Source organism: Leptodactylus fuscus, chromosome 3 (genome assembly GCF_031893055.1).
Source record: "Leptodactylus fuscus isolate aLepFus1 chromosome 3, aLepFus1.hap2, whole genome shotgun sequence".
Taxonomy (NCBI): Eukaryota; Metazoa; Chordata; class Amphibia; order Anura; family Leptodactylidae; genus Leptodactylus; species Leptodactylus fuscus.
In genome coordinates, this window is record NC_134267.1 from 81,257,055 (window position 1) to 81,272,562 (window position 15,508).

General features: G+C 39.2%; 1 protein-coding gene across 3 annotated transcripts in view; it reads right to left on the minus strand.

The window, feature by feature from the left end:
- Positions 1-329: 329 nt before the first annotated feature.
- MAP3K4 (mitogen-activated protein kinase kinase kinase 4) overlaps positions 330-15,508 on the minus strand; it is a 91,723-nt gene continuing 76,544 nt past the window's right edge. For all 3 annotated transcript variants that reach the window (XM_075267846.1, XM_075267847.1, XM_075267845.1), the window contains 10 exons: positions 15,367-15,467; positions 15,206-15,286; positions 14,684-14,875; positions 14,364-14,434; positions 12,487-12,603; positions 7,812-7,971; positions 4,185-4,307; positions 2,898-3,004; positions 1,497-1,676; positions 330-915 (listed from right to left, as the gene is read on the minus strand). In XM_075267846.1, coding sequence (XP_075123947.1) covers positions 895-915; positions 1,497-1,676; positions 2,898-3,004; positions 4,185-4,307; positions 7,812-7,971; positions 12,487-12,603; positions 14,364-14,434; positions 14,684-14,875; positions 15,206-15,286; positions 15,367-15,467 — 1,153 coding nt within the window. In that variant the 3' untranslated portion in view covers positions 330-894. The remainder of the gene's footprint in view (positions 916-1,496; positions 1,677-2,897; positions 3,005-4,184; positions 4,308-7,811; positions 7,972-12,486; positions 12,604-14,363; positions 14,435-14,683; positions 14,876-15,205; positions 15,287-15,366; positions 15,468-15,508) is intronic.

The following is a 15,508-nucleotide window of genomic DNA, read 5'->3' on the forward strand; positions in this document are numbered from 1 at the left end:
AGGAACCCACTGAAGTCAATGGGAGGCTTTTTTTTCAGCGTTGAACTTCCACATCAAATTCATTACCATTTTCTTCCGTGTGAATGGACCTTAACAAGTTTCAGAGTAAGGCTTTAACCTTCTAAGCCATGGAAAGTATTCGCTCCACAGCAACAAATCTTTGTTGGATATTTGTGAAAAAATGTAAAGGCTGCAGTCGATGGCACTGGTGAAATTGCTACTTTCTATGTTGTTGTGGTTAAAACTTTTTCTCATCCTCTGTGTCTCCCCCCTCCCCAATGATATCATTCCAGATGAGTGGGAACAAAATACCATATAATGTCCTAAAATAAACCATTTATTAAGAAAATGTTCTTCCAACTTAGTTAACTTTTTTTTTTTTTTTTTTGCATAACAAATCTGAAGCTGGTCATAAAATGACAGGTTCACAGTGCACTCGACAAACAGGGGAAGTAAAAACATATACAAAGTTCAGAATGCATGGTAATACTACAACTTGCGTCAGAGCTTGATACGTTGAAAACAGTACAATGTTTATTACAGTTCTCATTCATATGAGAAATAAGCTGGAGAACAAATTAAAACACAATGGTCCATGTACAGTAGTAATGGCACTTCACTGAAACATGCAGCTTTGATAAAAACAAAAAAAAAAAGACAAAAAAAAACAAATAAACCACGTGCGGGACACTGTCACATGAAGAAAATGTGCCAAATAACATGTACAAGAGCAGCAGCAGCAGAAGTGACAGCTGTCACCTGTGCAGTCTTAAGTCACAGTATTTTAAGATGTTGCACTGTGTGACTCAGCTTAGTCTTTATGTAAATATTACATACAGTAGTGATTAAGAAATGACTTGCTGAAATATATTGGGCCATATCTTTTAGACAGCTTCATTCTTCATCTGTGCAAACCTGGCAATCAGAAAAATAGACCGATAAGACTAATTTTGTTTTCAGAATCCAAACAGATTAAGAACTGTGATCTTCTTTATTCAGGTGACTTGTTTGCAGTACTCAATAAATAGCTTTATTTTATTTATTTTTCTTAGATTTTTTTGATTGTTTAAAAAACAAAACAAAACATGACTTTACTTTGGTTGTCATAGTACTGGACTATCTTTTTTACTATAATGTATTAGCATACATCTACTACTAGGAGTTTTATGGGCTATGGCTGAAGTGGCAGATTTGTTGCAAAAATGTCTGCAACTGTTCTGTACATCTGTGTTCTGCAATACAATATGTTACACAAACAAGGTAATTCAGATGCACGGGAAGATTTTAGGCCCCAGCAATTTCGGCAACAAACATTTATGATCAAATACAAATGTCCACAACACTAATTGTAAGGTCCTGTGATGGAGCCCTGGTAATACTCTTATTGTTAGTTTGGGTTTCTCTCAAAATATCCCCATCTTCAATCTAATGAAGGGTTTATAACATGAGTCTAATGAATACCATACTATTGAACCGGAACTTGAAAGGTCACAAACCTTGACAAAGGGATGGTCAAGTAGCTGGCTAGCAGTCCATCTCTTCTTTGGATCACTTTCCATACAGTGAGAAAGGAAATCTTTACCTTCTGGGCTCAAACAATCTGGAATTGGAGGCTTGTGCCCCATGCCTACTTTGTACATAATTTGGAAATTATGTTCATATTCATGCCATGGTCTCTGTTTCATCAGAAATAAACAAAACAAAACATGAATGTTACTTTTTTAAAAAAAAAAAAAAAAAAACAAAACAAAACCCAAAACACATATATATAAAAAAAAAAGACCTAGAGGATAGAATATAATGTTTGTTAGGGAATTAATTTAACAAGTGAATATAGGGGAGGAATTTGAATGTTCTAGCCGCTCATTATTTTTACAGTTAAATGGGTTTCACATCTCTGGATTTTGTCTGCTCTCCTGTCTACTATACCCAAAGTGCCAATGTGACAGACCGTTCACACCAGCTGGAATGTACAACATGGTTACCTCTAAATCTACCTATAGAGCTACAAGAGGCACTGACCAAGCACTGTTCTAGCCAGTATCAGGACTCAGCAAATGAAAGCACTTTGAAAAGTTGACGGACTGTTCCATGAACAGAGAATAGAGGTGGGCCATAACAGGGACTCACCTCACAAGCCTGACCACTGCTAATGGACAACCAGTGCACTATATCATGGAGACATTGGCCTAGATTATGAAGACTGGTATACCTCATGTCAGTCTTCACAGTCACAGAGCCAGCAGAGAGTGTGTGCCTCATATGACGAAGACAGACTCGTAAGCTGGCATACATTCTCCCCATCACTTATGCCAGATTTCCAGGGTAAATGATGATACATTTGGAGGAGCTAATGGCTCCACCTCCTGCTTTCACCATGCCCCCTTTTCAGGAAAGTGGTAAAGGCAGGTCAGATTTAAAAAGTTTCAGGTTGTTTGACTTTTTTCTGGCGTACAAGGCATAATAAATATGTCTCATGATTCTCAGCTGTCATGTCGTAACTAGGAGTTTTTAAATCAAATCCTATATAATACTGATCCTAAGGGCCCCTTTACACGGAGGATACGCTGGCTGATTCTGAACGTGTGACACATTCCGTATCAGCGGCGTTAAAACAGATCCCATTGCTTTCTATGGGAGTCGGCATACGTACGCTCCCCATAGAAATGAATGGGCTGCTTTTTTCCATTCATTTCTATGGGGAGCGCACGTATGCCGGCTCCCATAGAAAGCAATGGGATCTGTTTTAAACGCCGCTGATTCGGAATGTTTACACGTTCAGAATCAGCCAGCATACACTCTGTGTGAAGGGGCCCTAACACATAGATTAACACCCTGTGATACTGCATCCTGAGTGTTTTAGGAATGGATTCAGACTGGAGGTGGACATCTCTTACCTTGCCAGTGACCATTTCAATTAAGACACAGCCCAGACTCCAGATGTCAGCTGCACGGCCATGCCCTTCTCCTTTAGCTCTTGTGATGACCTCTGGTGCCATGTATGCTGTTTTTTTTAAAATAAATAAATACATTTTTTTAATTACTCAGAAGAATTTGATGAATAATCTTTTACTATAAAAAGGACTCCAGCCATCATCATAATGTTCCAGTAAAACTTTTAAAATGGATATTTAGTTGAAAGTTGGTAATAACCCCTAGACGCACCAGAACATACATGTACATCCTGGAGTAGGTGACTAAATATTGCATCCGCTCTGAAGCAACTGGATGCACTGTCTGTTAGGTCTGTGCTGTTTCAGAATTGCCCAAGATCAGAGAAGACTCTGATTTCTGGCATTTAACCACTCAGATGCCATAGTCAAATGCAACCACGGCATCTGAGTGGTTAATTTCACTTTCCCTTTGAGAATCAGCAAATGTTTTTACCACAGTCGGAAAAGTAACTGTTAAAGCTGAGGTATGACAATTTTTTTTTTGAGGATGAATTAAACTATATAGAAGACCGGAAAACCATTCATCTACCGTGTTTCCCCGAAAGTTTGACACCCCCTGAAAGTAAGGCATGCGGGGTTTCTGTTGAATTGCCTAATATAAGGCATCCCCCGAAAAAAAGGCATGCCCGGCAGTGGTGTGCGGGGTTTCGGGGGGCGGGGCTTAGTGGTGGTTTCGGGGGCGGGGCTTAGCAAGCTCCACTTTACTCCGTGTGCACAGCAAAGCCGGCTGCTGCCTCTGCTGTTGTAGGATGAGCTCTCCCAGCTCATCCCAGAGGCAGAGACAGCAGCTGCCATACAGAAGAGGCAGCAGGCGGCTTTCCTGTGCACACGGAGCACAGAGCATGGCTGCTGTGTCAGTGAAGTAGAGCTTGCAAAGCTCCGCTAAGCCCCACCCCCCGAAGCCTCGCTAAGCCCCGCCCCCCGAAGCCTAGCTCACCACTTCCAGGACGAACAGCAGCACCAGCGCTGCTAGGAAGAAGGGAAAGGTAAGTATGATAACTTCCCCCCTCCCCTACACTACACTACCTACAACTGGCAGTCATGCTGACGCTCCACTAAGGAAGTGCCGGCATGACTGCCGGTTGTAATAAGGCACCCCTCGAAAATAAGACAGGTCCTATATTTAGAGTGACAATTTAATATAAGACACTGTCTTATTTTCGGGGAAACACGGTAAAATACCAGAGGAATCCTCTTTCTAAAAACAATAGACATTAAATCTGATTTTACCTGCCGTTCCCAGTGTGCTGTTTACTTCCCCAGGCATGGTCTGAGCATTATTTTTGAGCTTCACTGAGCAGCCAAAATCTCCCAATTTTATTAAGTCAGCAGATGTTAGGAAAATATTTGCTCCTGTAGAAAAACAAACATAGACACCAATGGAGTTAGGGATAGGAGAGATAAAAGAATTATGCATCACTTGTTATATTCATTCTATTACATAAATTACCAGTAAGGGAGACCTATTGTAATGCCACAGAAGGTTCTCAAAATTCCACTTTCAGATTTTTATTTTTTTTTTATACAAAAGAGAAGCAAACTTGCTAAGCCTAAACCAGAGAACAAGGTGTACAAATAGTTTTGAGGATTTCTTTCAAACGTGAAGTAAAATATTGTGTAGGCCTGCCTTGTAATGCCATAACTGCTCTGACTCTTCAAAGTGTGAACTTCACAAAAGTTCTGTGATATCTGGCAACAAAACGTTTCCAACAGATTCTTTTGGTCTCAAAGTTTTAAGGTAGGGCTTACATGGATTTTAGTTATCTATACAGCACATCTTGTAAACTCAAGACAAAACCTTGGAACTTTTTTTTTTCAAATTTCTGAAATCATTCGTAAGCATGTTTTGCAGTGTGGCATGCTGCATTCTCCTGTTGAAATAGTTATAATAGCCAGCCAGCACATTTCTCCAAAGTGTCTTAAACAGAGTCTTGCAACCAGAGCTTCACATTGCTCCTATGCGTGCATATTACCCATCATGTATCCCAGTGCCATGTCTTCCTTCTTCCATTTCTCCCATCTTCTAGTTTTAATGTCGTCATCCCTTTTCACTGGCATTCAGGATTCAGCAAGGGAACTCTAAAGTTGAGTTTACATGTGGATTTTTGGACCAGATTTTGAAGTGGAGGCTGCCTCAGAATCCGGTCCAAAAAACGGCTAACCGTGACTGGATGCCGATGCAGTGCCGCGGCATTCCACTCTGGATTAGGCCCAAATGAATGGGTCTAGTCGGGAGGGAGGTGTCACGCCGCGGTGGATTCTGACGCATCAAAAAGGGAAGGTCGCTTCTTTTTTCCGCGAGCAGTACAAAACCGCCAGCGGAAAAAAGAAGTGAACGGCTCTCACTGAAGTCAATGGGAGGTGGTTTTTTGGACCAGATTCTGGATTCTATGTGAAAATCCGGTCCAAAAATCCCCGTGTGAACCCAGCTTAACTTGTCTGTGGCGCCACACACTGCAAGCTGCAATGTGCTGTGTATTCTGACACCTTTCTAGCCAATAATCTTTTTCCAGAAACTGTTCTATAGAAGATCAACATCAAATGGCTCTGACCCATTTGTTTAGCCATCACAATTGGGAAATTTTCAAATGTTGCTCAGATCTTTACTCTCGTCTGTTTTCCTGCTCCCTACACATCAACTTCAAGAACTGACTGTACCCTTGTTGCATAGTATGTTACACCCCTCTGATAAATGTAACATTGCAGCAAGATAATTACTGGTATTCTACTTACCTCATGTTAGTGGTTTTACATTAATTCCCAGATTCCCTAGGGTGTGCTCACAGCAGTAAAAAATGCATCATAAAAATTGTGTGAACTATTCTTGTTTTTATTGGCAAGACATTTATTTCTCATTTATTTTATTGGGGGACAAACCACCATGGCTACTAAGAGACCAATACTTAGAATATCAAAAAGATGTCAGTTCCACCTCTAAGCGATATCTTTTCCAGACACTATGCTAGTAAGTTTTAACCTAGTGTCCGTATCCGCAGGTTCCATATGTAGCTCTTATGGCCGGTGATGACATCCCTGGAGACGGCAGCATCCTGTCATCCATCAACTTCTGTGATGTTCCCCTCTTAAGTTTTTCCCAGATGATGGTGTACCTCTCGGCCATCCTCCATTCCAGAGGAGTTGCTGTGATTACATATATGGACAACCTCCTGGTGCAAGGTCTCTCCAGGGCTAGTCGCCCTTCTGTTTGTGCATCTCCCTACTGTCCTCCTGTTGAACTTTAATCTTGTCCTTGAGATGCTTCAGAGTTCCCCTTTTGAGACTTTAGTGAGATCTCTCTTTGATTTCTGTCCTGGACGGTTTGCTTCCTGGTGGCCATTCCCAGGGTGTTTGGTCTGATTCCCTTTTCTAAAAGCCTTTTTTCGTTTTCTATGAGGACAAGGTTGTCCTTCGTCCACCACCTTCTTTTTTCCTAAGGTGGTTTCTTCCTTCCACATCGTCAAGAATATCATCTTACCATTTCTTAGTCCGAACCCTTGTGAGTAATCTCTATTTTGCCTGGATCAGGCAATTCGGGTCTATTCGTCTCTCTCTGACCCCTTTATTTGTTTGGACACCTTGTCGTTCTCCCTCTTGCTCGCTTATGGCCTGGCTGTTTCCAAGATTTCTATCTCCTGATGGATTCAGTATGCTATCAGGGAGGCCTATCAGCCTATCCTCGAAAGTTGTAGGTGTCTCCTGGGCTATTCTGCATCATGCTTTCGCCACCCAGGTCTGCAAGATTGCTACCTAGGCCTCTGTGCTCACCTTCTCCAGGTGCTACCAGATTCATTCTGTGTTCTCTGCCGATACCAACTTGGGTTGTAAGGTTCTGCACGCAACTGTGTGCTGGGTTGCTCGCATGGCAGTATAATTCCCAACCTCTAGGACTGCTTTAAGACATCCCATGTTGCTGTGTCCACCAATGAAATAAGTGAGAAAATTGGATATTTGTACTCACTGTAAAATGCTTTTCTTGTTTTGTTCACTGTTGGACCCAGATTCCACCTTTTTTTTTTGTCCGTTTTTGGGTTGTGGTTGTTGAATGAATACAACAAGATAAGGATTTTACCACCACTATGAAATTCCACGTCATATGCATGAAGTTTTCCAGTCTGGTTTTAATGTGGTTTAAGTAGTAACATGAGACCTCCATGGATCTGACTTGTTTCTCCAGTACTACCAATGATGCTAGATCAGATTAAGTTCTAGAGAATTTGGGGACCAGGTCAATGACTTCTTTTCATGCTCCCCAGTTTTGTGGCAGGGCACATTAACCTGCAAAAAGTAGCCTAGCTATTGCAATAACACTTGTCACAGCAAGTGGTGAATGATAAGTTCTTGAAGCTGATGTATTGGAAGTGTTAAAGTAATTGTCCAGTGTCAACAAATAAGTGTTATTGTCTGTACATATAATATAACTCGGCATGATTTTCTAAATCTCTGCTTGCTGTGATTCATTGTTTTCTTCTGTCAGACAAATATTAGTTCATGGTCATGTGATAGACACAACTGTGCATGGTTTGTTACCAGGCAGGTATCTGATTACTGTGTAGAGACTATGAAAAGCTGTGCACCTATGTGTCCATCATATCACCAGGGACTGATTTTTATCCACTGAATCAAAACAAGGACTAACAGGTAAGTAGAAATCTAGAAAATGATGGGGAGCGAATACAGAACTTACAGTGGAAAATTCTACAACTTTTCATATGCAATAACATTTACTTACTGAAACTGGACAACCCCTTTAATGCATCCCCAATTTCCCAGTTTCCAACATATCAGCTATAATAACTCATTGTTCATTTCGAAGGGAAAATGTATTTATTTTTCTTACATCAAATGTATTTCCATTACCTTTAATGTCCCGATGAACAATGCCATGATCATGAAGCACATTTATTGCAATTGTGATCTGCTTGGTGTAAAGACGTATGACGTGTTCCTGAAGACCAAGCCTAGAGACTTCCTCTAAAGTACCTTCGTCACAATATTCCATGAAAATGTACATTTCTTCCTAGATTGATGGTAAAAATAAACATTGTTATATGTAAGCACACTCCTTGAGCACTGGAGTTTCAACAAGCTTTGTTACGTAGTTAAGAAATTAGAATAAAGATGCCAAGTTCAGATTTTACTTAGGGTCCATTCACGTGGCAGAATCTGCCGCTAGTTTTAAGGTGGCTTCCACCCCAAAATCAGCATCTGATTCTGCCTCCCTTTTTAATCAATGAGAGGCAGAAATACAGCAGAATGCTGGAGGAAAAAAAAAAAAGCTTACTGCTTGACCTTTGTCGCAGAGTTCTCTTGTCACAGGAAGGAAAATCGAAATCTGACCCTACACCGTAAAACCGTAAAGGGCAACAATCCCTTTCACATGGATACCAATCCTATTAATATTATAAATGTGAAAGTTTGTGAGTTTGTGGGTTTGTGAGTTTGTGTGTTTGGATGTTTGCATTTTCGGATGTTTGTTCCTCAATCACGGAAAAACCGCTCGACCGATTTGGCTGAAATTTTCCACAAACATAGTTAATACACCCGATTAAACAATAGGCTACTTTTCATCACAATAGCGCACATACATTTGTGCCAGGACCCCCACAAAACCCAAACTCACACCACCATCTCTGCAATCTCACACACTTTGGACCATAGCAAGCCACAAAATTCATATTGCTCTCTCCAGCCTCGCCCCTAACCCCACACAATCACATATACATATACTTTACCACTTTGCCCCTCACCTTAACGATACTCCAGGAGGCTCTCTTTAACGCTCCGGAGCAGCCATGTTTGCCGACCCCCACAGCTCTGACAATCCGCGACACCGCCCACCCATGTCAATACCCCTAGGCGGTCTAATAAATGCAAAAAAATTTTTTTAAAAAAAAAGTAAAAAAAAAAAATATAAAAAAATAAATAAAAAGGATTAAAAATTCAAATCACCCCCCTTTCCCTAGAACACATATAAAAGTAGTTAAAAACTGTGAAACACATACATGTTAGGTATCCCCGCGTCCAAAATCACCCGCTCTACAAATCTATACAAATATTTTTCCTGTTCGGTAAATGCCGTAGCGGGAAAAATGGTCAAAAGTGCCAAACCGCCGTTTTTTCACTGTTTTGATTCAGATAAAAATTTGAATAAAAAGTGATCAAAGCAATAACATTTCCCGAAAATGGTAGAACTACAAAGTACACCCAGCCCCGCAAAAAAAGACGCCCTATACATCCCCGTACACAGACGTATAAAAAAGTTACGGCTGTCAGAATATGGCGACTTTTCAAAAAATAATTTTTTAACACAGTTTTGGATTTTTTTTTAAGGGGTCAAAATGTAAATAAAACCATATAGATTTGGTATCCCCGGAATCGTAACCAAACACAGAATACAGGGGACATGTCATTTTGGTTGCACAGTGAATGCCGTAAAACCAAAGCCCGTAAGAAAGTCGCAGAAATGCATTTTTTCTTCAAATCCACCCCATTCTGAATTTTTCCCTGCTTCCCAGTACATTATATAGAATAAATAATGGCGGCATCATGAAGAAAAATTTTTCCCAGGAAAAATTAAGACCTCACATGGCTCTGGGAGCGGAGAAATAAAAAAGTTATGGGGTTTAGAAGGAGGGGAGTCAAAAACGAAAATCAAAAAATGCCATCGGCGGGAAAGGGTTAACTTCAAATCCCTCTGTCCCAAAGTCACTATGTAAAGTTTCTCACAACACCGTATATATAGCAGCTCTAAAACAAAGTAACTGCAACACAAAAGTCTCACGGATTCTCTGAATTACAGAAAAAACAAGATACAAAGTTACATTTCATATCCCATACCTTATACACAGTACGAAAACCTTACCCACACCTGTATATACCCACTGCTACAATCACCGCAGACGAAGTCGCGGGTACCAGCTAGTTATACCATATTACTAAAAAAATTTCCTTCCCAACTTAAAACTTGACAATCAATAAATCCCTGGATCAGCCTCTCAGCTCTAAAATCCTATTTCCTATCATTTATAGTTAGAGTAAGTATAACCCTCAATTTAATGTTTTTGGACAGTGGATTCCAAATTCAGCTTATCATCGGGATAATGCTCGGTTTTTCAGAGGAATATCTCCATCAGATTGCAACACTTGGCCTGCTCGTCAATAGACTTATCACCAATCGAGCAATGTGAGTATACAGAGGCCCAACAGCAGGCAGCAGCGGTGGAAACCGGAGCTCCAGGGACTGGTGAGTATGTTTAACCCCTTAAGGACACAGCCCAAATGTATGTTAAGGACCAGGCCTATTTTTTCAAAATTGACATGTGTCACTTTAAATGGCAATAATTTTGAGACGCTTTAATTTACACAAGTGATTTTGGGATTATTTTCTCGTAACACATTATACTTCATGTTAGTGGTAAACACTAATCAATATTTTTGTATTTACTTATTTAAAAAATAGGAAATTTGATGGAAATTTGGAAAAAAATTGCAATTTTCAAAATGTGAAATTCTCTGCTTTTCAGGCAGATAGTCATACCACCCAAATACAGTAATAAATATTATCTCCCATATCTCTGCTTTATATCGGCATCATCTTTTGATTGTATTTTAATTTATTTTGGACGTTATAAGGCTTACAAGTGTAACAGTGATTTTCCAGATTTACAAGAAATGTAACTGTTTGTTTTTTTTGTTTGTTTTACACACTTTATTTTTTTTTTTTTTAAAAAACTTTTTTACATTTTTTTTATTTGTGCTGCAAGCACACTAGAACCAGTGATCAGAGAGGATCGCTGGTTCTATACTAACTACAGACTGCAATACACGTGTATTGCAGTCTATAGGAAGCTAGCCATGCAGATGCATAGACTAGCTTCCCCTCGTCCTGGCATCCAAGGGGTTAACCCTCCCCCCATCGGAGCTAACACAGACTCCAGATGCTGCCGGCCAAACCCCTAGGGTGCCATGATCACTATGGATCATGGCACCTTAAGGGTTAAACAGTGGGGGGTCAGTGCAATCACCGTCCCTGCTGCTACAGGGGAAGCCTGGCTGTCAGATACAGCCGGCCTCCCGTGGAGATCGCATGGGCTCTGCTTCTGAGCCCGTGCGATCTCAATCACGTACAGGTACGTGGGAATGCGGGAACTAACCACATTCCCTGACGTACAGGTACGTGATTTAGCGTTAAGGGGTTAATGTTTCACCTTTCCCCGACCTCCATACGGAGTTGTAAAATTCCTGGACAACAGCTTAAATAAGCAGTCAGTACAACAATGAATACAAGCCTCAATATACCGTAGTTTGCTTTCAATTTACACAACTAAAGGAATAAACTAAAAACAGCTTAAAATGGACACTATTTCTTTTTGCTAAGTGGTTGATCTCACACATTTAGTTTTTGACCAGGCTTTGTTGAGCTTGTGATGAAACGTAGAAGTGGATGAATACAAAAATTAGAACTGTTCTTTATACCTTCACTTGCTTTATGATCTATATACCTTGTTTTAGCATTGAAGCTGCATGTAAAACCTGACCAAAACTGAAGGAGTACAGGTATCACTAATGTTTGCCATATATTCTTTTGCCATATATATTCTAACATACACTAATTTGTATTAGTGTATCATAGTATTAAACTTACTGGAAAAAATGCACTTATTTTATGGAAATTTAAAGCATATTTGGTGTTTCAGGAGACTTTTCAGGATAAGGAGCCATGTATGTGCATGGGATGTAACACTCTTCCTGGTTATTATATGACTTATAGACTATTCCCTGTCCCTAGAGGGCAGCATACAGAGGTTACTGTTCTCCTAATTACATATTTTTTGCCCAGAATCCCTAGCGGAGCAGGAATGACTTGTAAGTCTCCGTACGCCTATGTAGGCACACACTCTCCCTAATGTGTATGATTATCCCCTGACCCTGGTCTATAGTCTCTCACTCTGCCAAATCAGTATCCCTGCGCTATGCTGAGGAGGTCTAAAAGACTGAAATAGCGCTGTCCACTGCTGGGAATCTGTTCCTTTTGGAATAGAAATACTAATTTGGCAATAAACTCTGCATCATGTCAGTAGGCTTTTTAACTGAGTCATGCATGATGTTAAGGGGGCTGTCCCTACAGGGCAGCATACAGAGGTACTGTTCTCCTAATTACACCCTGGAGAATAGATTTGCATATTTTTTACTCAGAATATTCTTAGGGAATTACTGACCTTTTACAGCTCACTCCTCCTCCTCGCCTCTCCACAGACATGTAGAGAGATGGAGTCATTACATCTGTGTCGGAGACTCACCGCAGAAACCACAAGAAATTGGCAGAGAGAAAAGTCCTGCCCGGAGAACTTTTCTCTCTGCTGGTTTCACTATAAAAATGGCAGACACCCAATCTCTGATAACATCCATTAAAAATTTTCTCTGCTATTTATTAAGTACAATGGTCCCTGTTTAAACTTATATTTAAGACTAATCTATATGTAAATTTACCTACTTCAAACAGCATAAGATTATATTTAGACAGAATGCTTACTCTGTGAAGTTCCACACCAAAGTAGCGAACAAGGTTAGGATGTTTGATGCCTTCAAATATTTTCAGTTCATCTGCAGTTTCTTTAATTGTCTTATGGTCATTTGGCTGAAAGCGGATCTTTATAAAAAAAAAAAAAAAAAAAAAAAAAAAAAATCAATTAGATAAAATTACAATAAAGAAAATTATATATTTTTTTTAAATGTAGATTGTGATTCCCATATAGGGCTCACAATGTACATTTTTGCCCTATCACTATGTCTTTGAAGTATTGGAGGAAATACACGCAAACACGGGGAGAACATACAAACTCCATGCAGATGTTTGTCCTTAGCAGGATTCAAAAAGAGGACTCCAGCATTGCAAGGCTGCTTTGCTAAACTCTGAGCCACCACGTTGCCCCTAATTAAACTTTTAAAAGGGACAAAAAATACTCAAAACATGTTACATTAGTAATAAAAAAGAAAAATGCAAAAAGTCATACTCTGGTTCCTGTGAACACATCAAAGTGACCACTTGACCAATTACTGACCAGAGAAATGACTAGTTACGGGCAGTGAATGTGACAGTGTCCAGTATATTTTGTAAATCATTCTAAGCATCTTTAATGTAAAAGAACAGGCTATTTAACTTCATCTGAAATACCCACAATATTTTTTCCCTTTCTATTGTTCCCCATCAATCATCCATGAGTTCCTCAGCTAGGACAGTGCATCAAAATTAATATAGCATAAAACCTTGTCAAGTCAGGACCAATAGCCATTAAATTTTATGTAGTAACCAGATGTTTTAAACCTTTAATAAGTGAATGTGCCTGATAGTGCTGCATTCAGTTTTATAAATAGAATTAGATGAGTTTTTCTGCCACATTTGCCAAATTTGTGTGTGTTTAATTAGACAGGGCAAGTAATGTAATGCAATATTTCTACTATTATTGTCATTAGTGAAAGCCAATTTTGTTCTGCTGCCAAGCTTCACAAAGCTCATGCCTGTTCCTTTAGTCTTTACAGAGAATGATCCAAAGCTCTCACATTGTTACTAAATAGTATCTTGGGAACAGGCTTTCACTGCTGTCAGGATTGACTCATTCTTCTGAATGTAGGTCAGAATAAATTGTTTTGTATCTAGGCAACAATATCTCAATGAAGAGCAAAATCAGCAGAGGATTTCATTAACTTATTCATATCAGGTTCTAGAAGTCAATGGTGGATGTGTTAAATTATTAGTGTGACTACATATGTATCATAGGCCTCTACTTTAAAGGATTGTTTTTTGTTTTTTTAAATATAGCTATTAAATTGGAAAAGTAGAAGAAAAAAATATTGCGACTGATGGATTCTGTGTCTTATCTACATATATTTCATAGCCATCAGTATAATAAGTGAGGCGGCTGTTGCAAGGAAATTTCCTACAGAAAACAGGAAGTCTCAGCATATTATATGGCCTCACCAAAAAATTTAAAAAAATATGTTTAAAATAAAACTTGATTAATTAAGTCATTTTCTGACAGCACACTGCCTTGGTGTTTCCCATTTCAGTATTTCTGGCTATATCCATAGGATATGCCATAAATACCTGACAGGTCCATCTATGTTGGGAACAGGGTCCCATCTGTTCTGTAACTCATGTACAATTGAACTAACAAATGTGCGCATGTGCTGCCCACTTTCCATTCATGTTCTGGAGCAGATGGAGTCCCGTTCTCGAGATAGATGGGCTCAAATCTATCATGCATTTATGGCATATCCTATGCTACAACTAAAGTTGTTTATCCTACAATCATACAAATATCAAGATACAGTTTTTTACTAATGCGGTTCCGGGGTTATGTTTTCATTACTGTGAATTGGGGAGAAAACATAATTCACCATCAAACTTACCTCTTTCATAGCCATGAGCTCTCCAGTATCAACATTAATGCATGTGTAGACTTTCCCATATTGACCTTCACCTATACAATGAAAGAGGTAGTATAAATTAGTGCGAAAAATTATATATATATATATATATATATATATATATATATATATATATACACACACACATACATATACACACGGTATATATATAGCAAGCTACATTGTGAACATCACACAATACTCGAGTTTAATGGTTTAGATGACATTGTTGATTGCAAAACCCTCAGAATTCCTTCAAATATCTTGAAACTATTATCAAAACAATATAAGTACTAACTTACCAATTTTGTTTCCCCTCTGCCATTTGAATGTGACTTTTCTCATCCCAACATGCATGAAGTTATCATAGGACTTTGGAGTATCACAGACTTGTCCTATGATGTTTCTCCTTCTCAGTTCATTGTATCTTTGATCCTCAAATAACACAATTGTTTTATAGACAGCATCTAAAGGTCGGTGCCTGGCTGCAATGTCTGTGTAAATATAATAAATAAATTACTATTGGGATTATTCTAAGTACCTTTTTTTAAAAAAAAAAAAATACGTATAATGGCTAGGAGACGCTCACTTTAATACCTCACTCCAAAAAATCTAATAAGACTATCTGGACATGTTGGTAAGCTAAAGCAGAAATTATTTCAAATGCTTTGGTCATCGTCAGGGTAACATATAAGCAACGTTTTCATTGGAGAATTTATGTCTGTTTATGTGCCACATACCCACATTTTCCTCCAACAATTCAATGTTCATACTAATTGTAATGTAGCCTGTTAGTTGTGGGGTGGACTTCCACCCAAGCGTACCTCGAGTCTGACTGATTAGATTCTGAAGCTCCCAACTTCGTCTTGTAGAACTTCCTTGGTCTGCTTTTGGATAAGTAGGCTCTTAAACACATAAGACAATTATAACGTTAATAAAGAGGAAATCCAAAGAAACGTGGTTATCTTTATACAATTATCATTACCTTCTCTCTCCTCTGTTGGGCTTGAATGTCGGCTTAGGGATTTAAACTGCAACTCTGATGCAATGGAGGCTAGTCTGTCATTCTCTGGGACACTTGAACCCCTGCAAAAAAAACAGCAAGACATCTGTCACAAAATCATTAT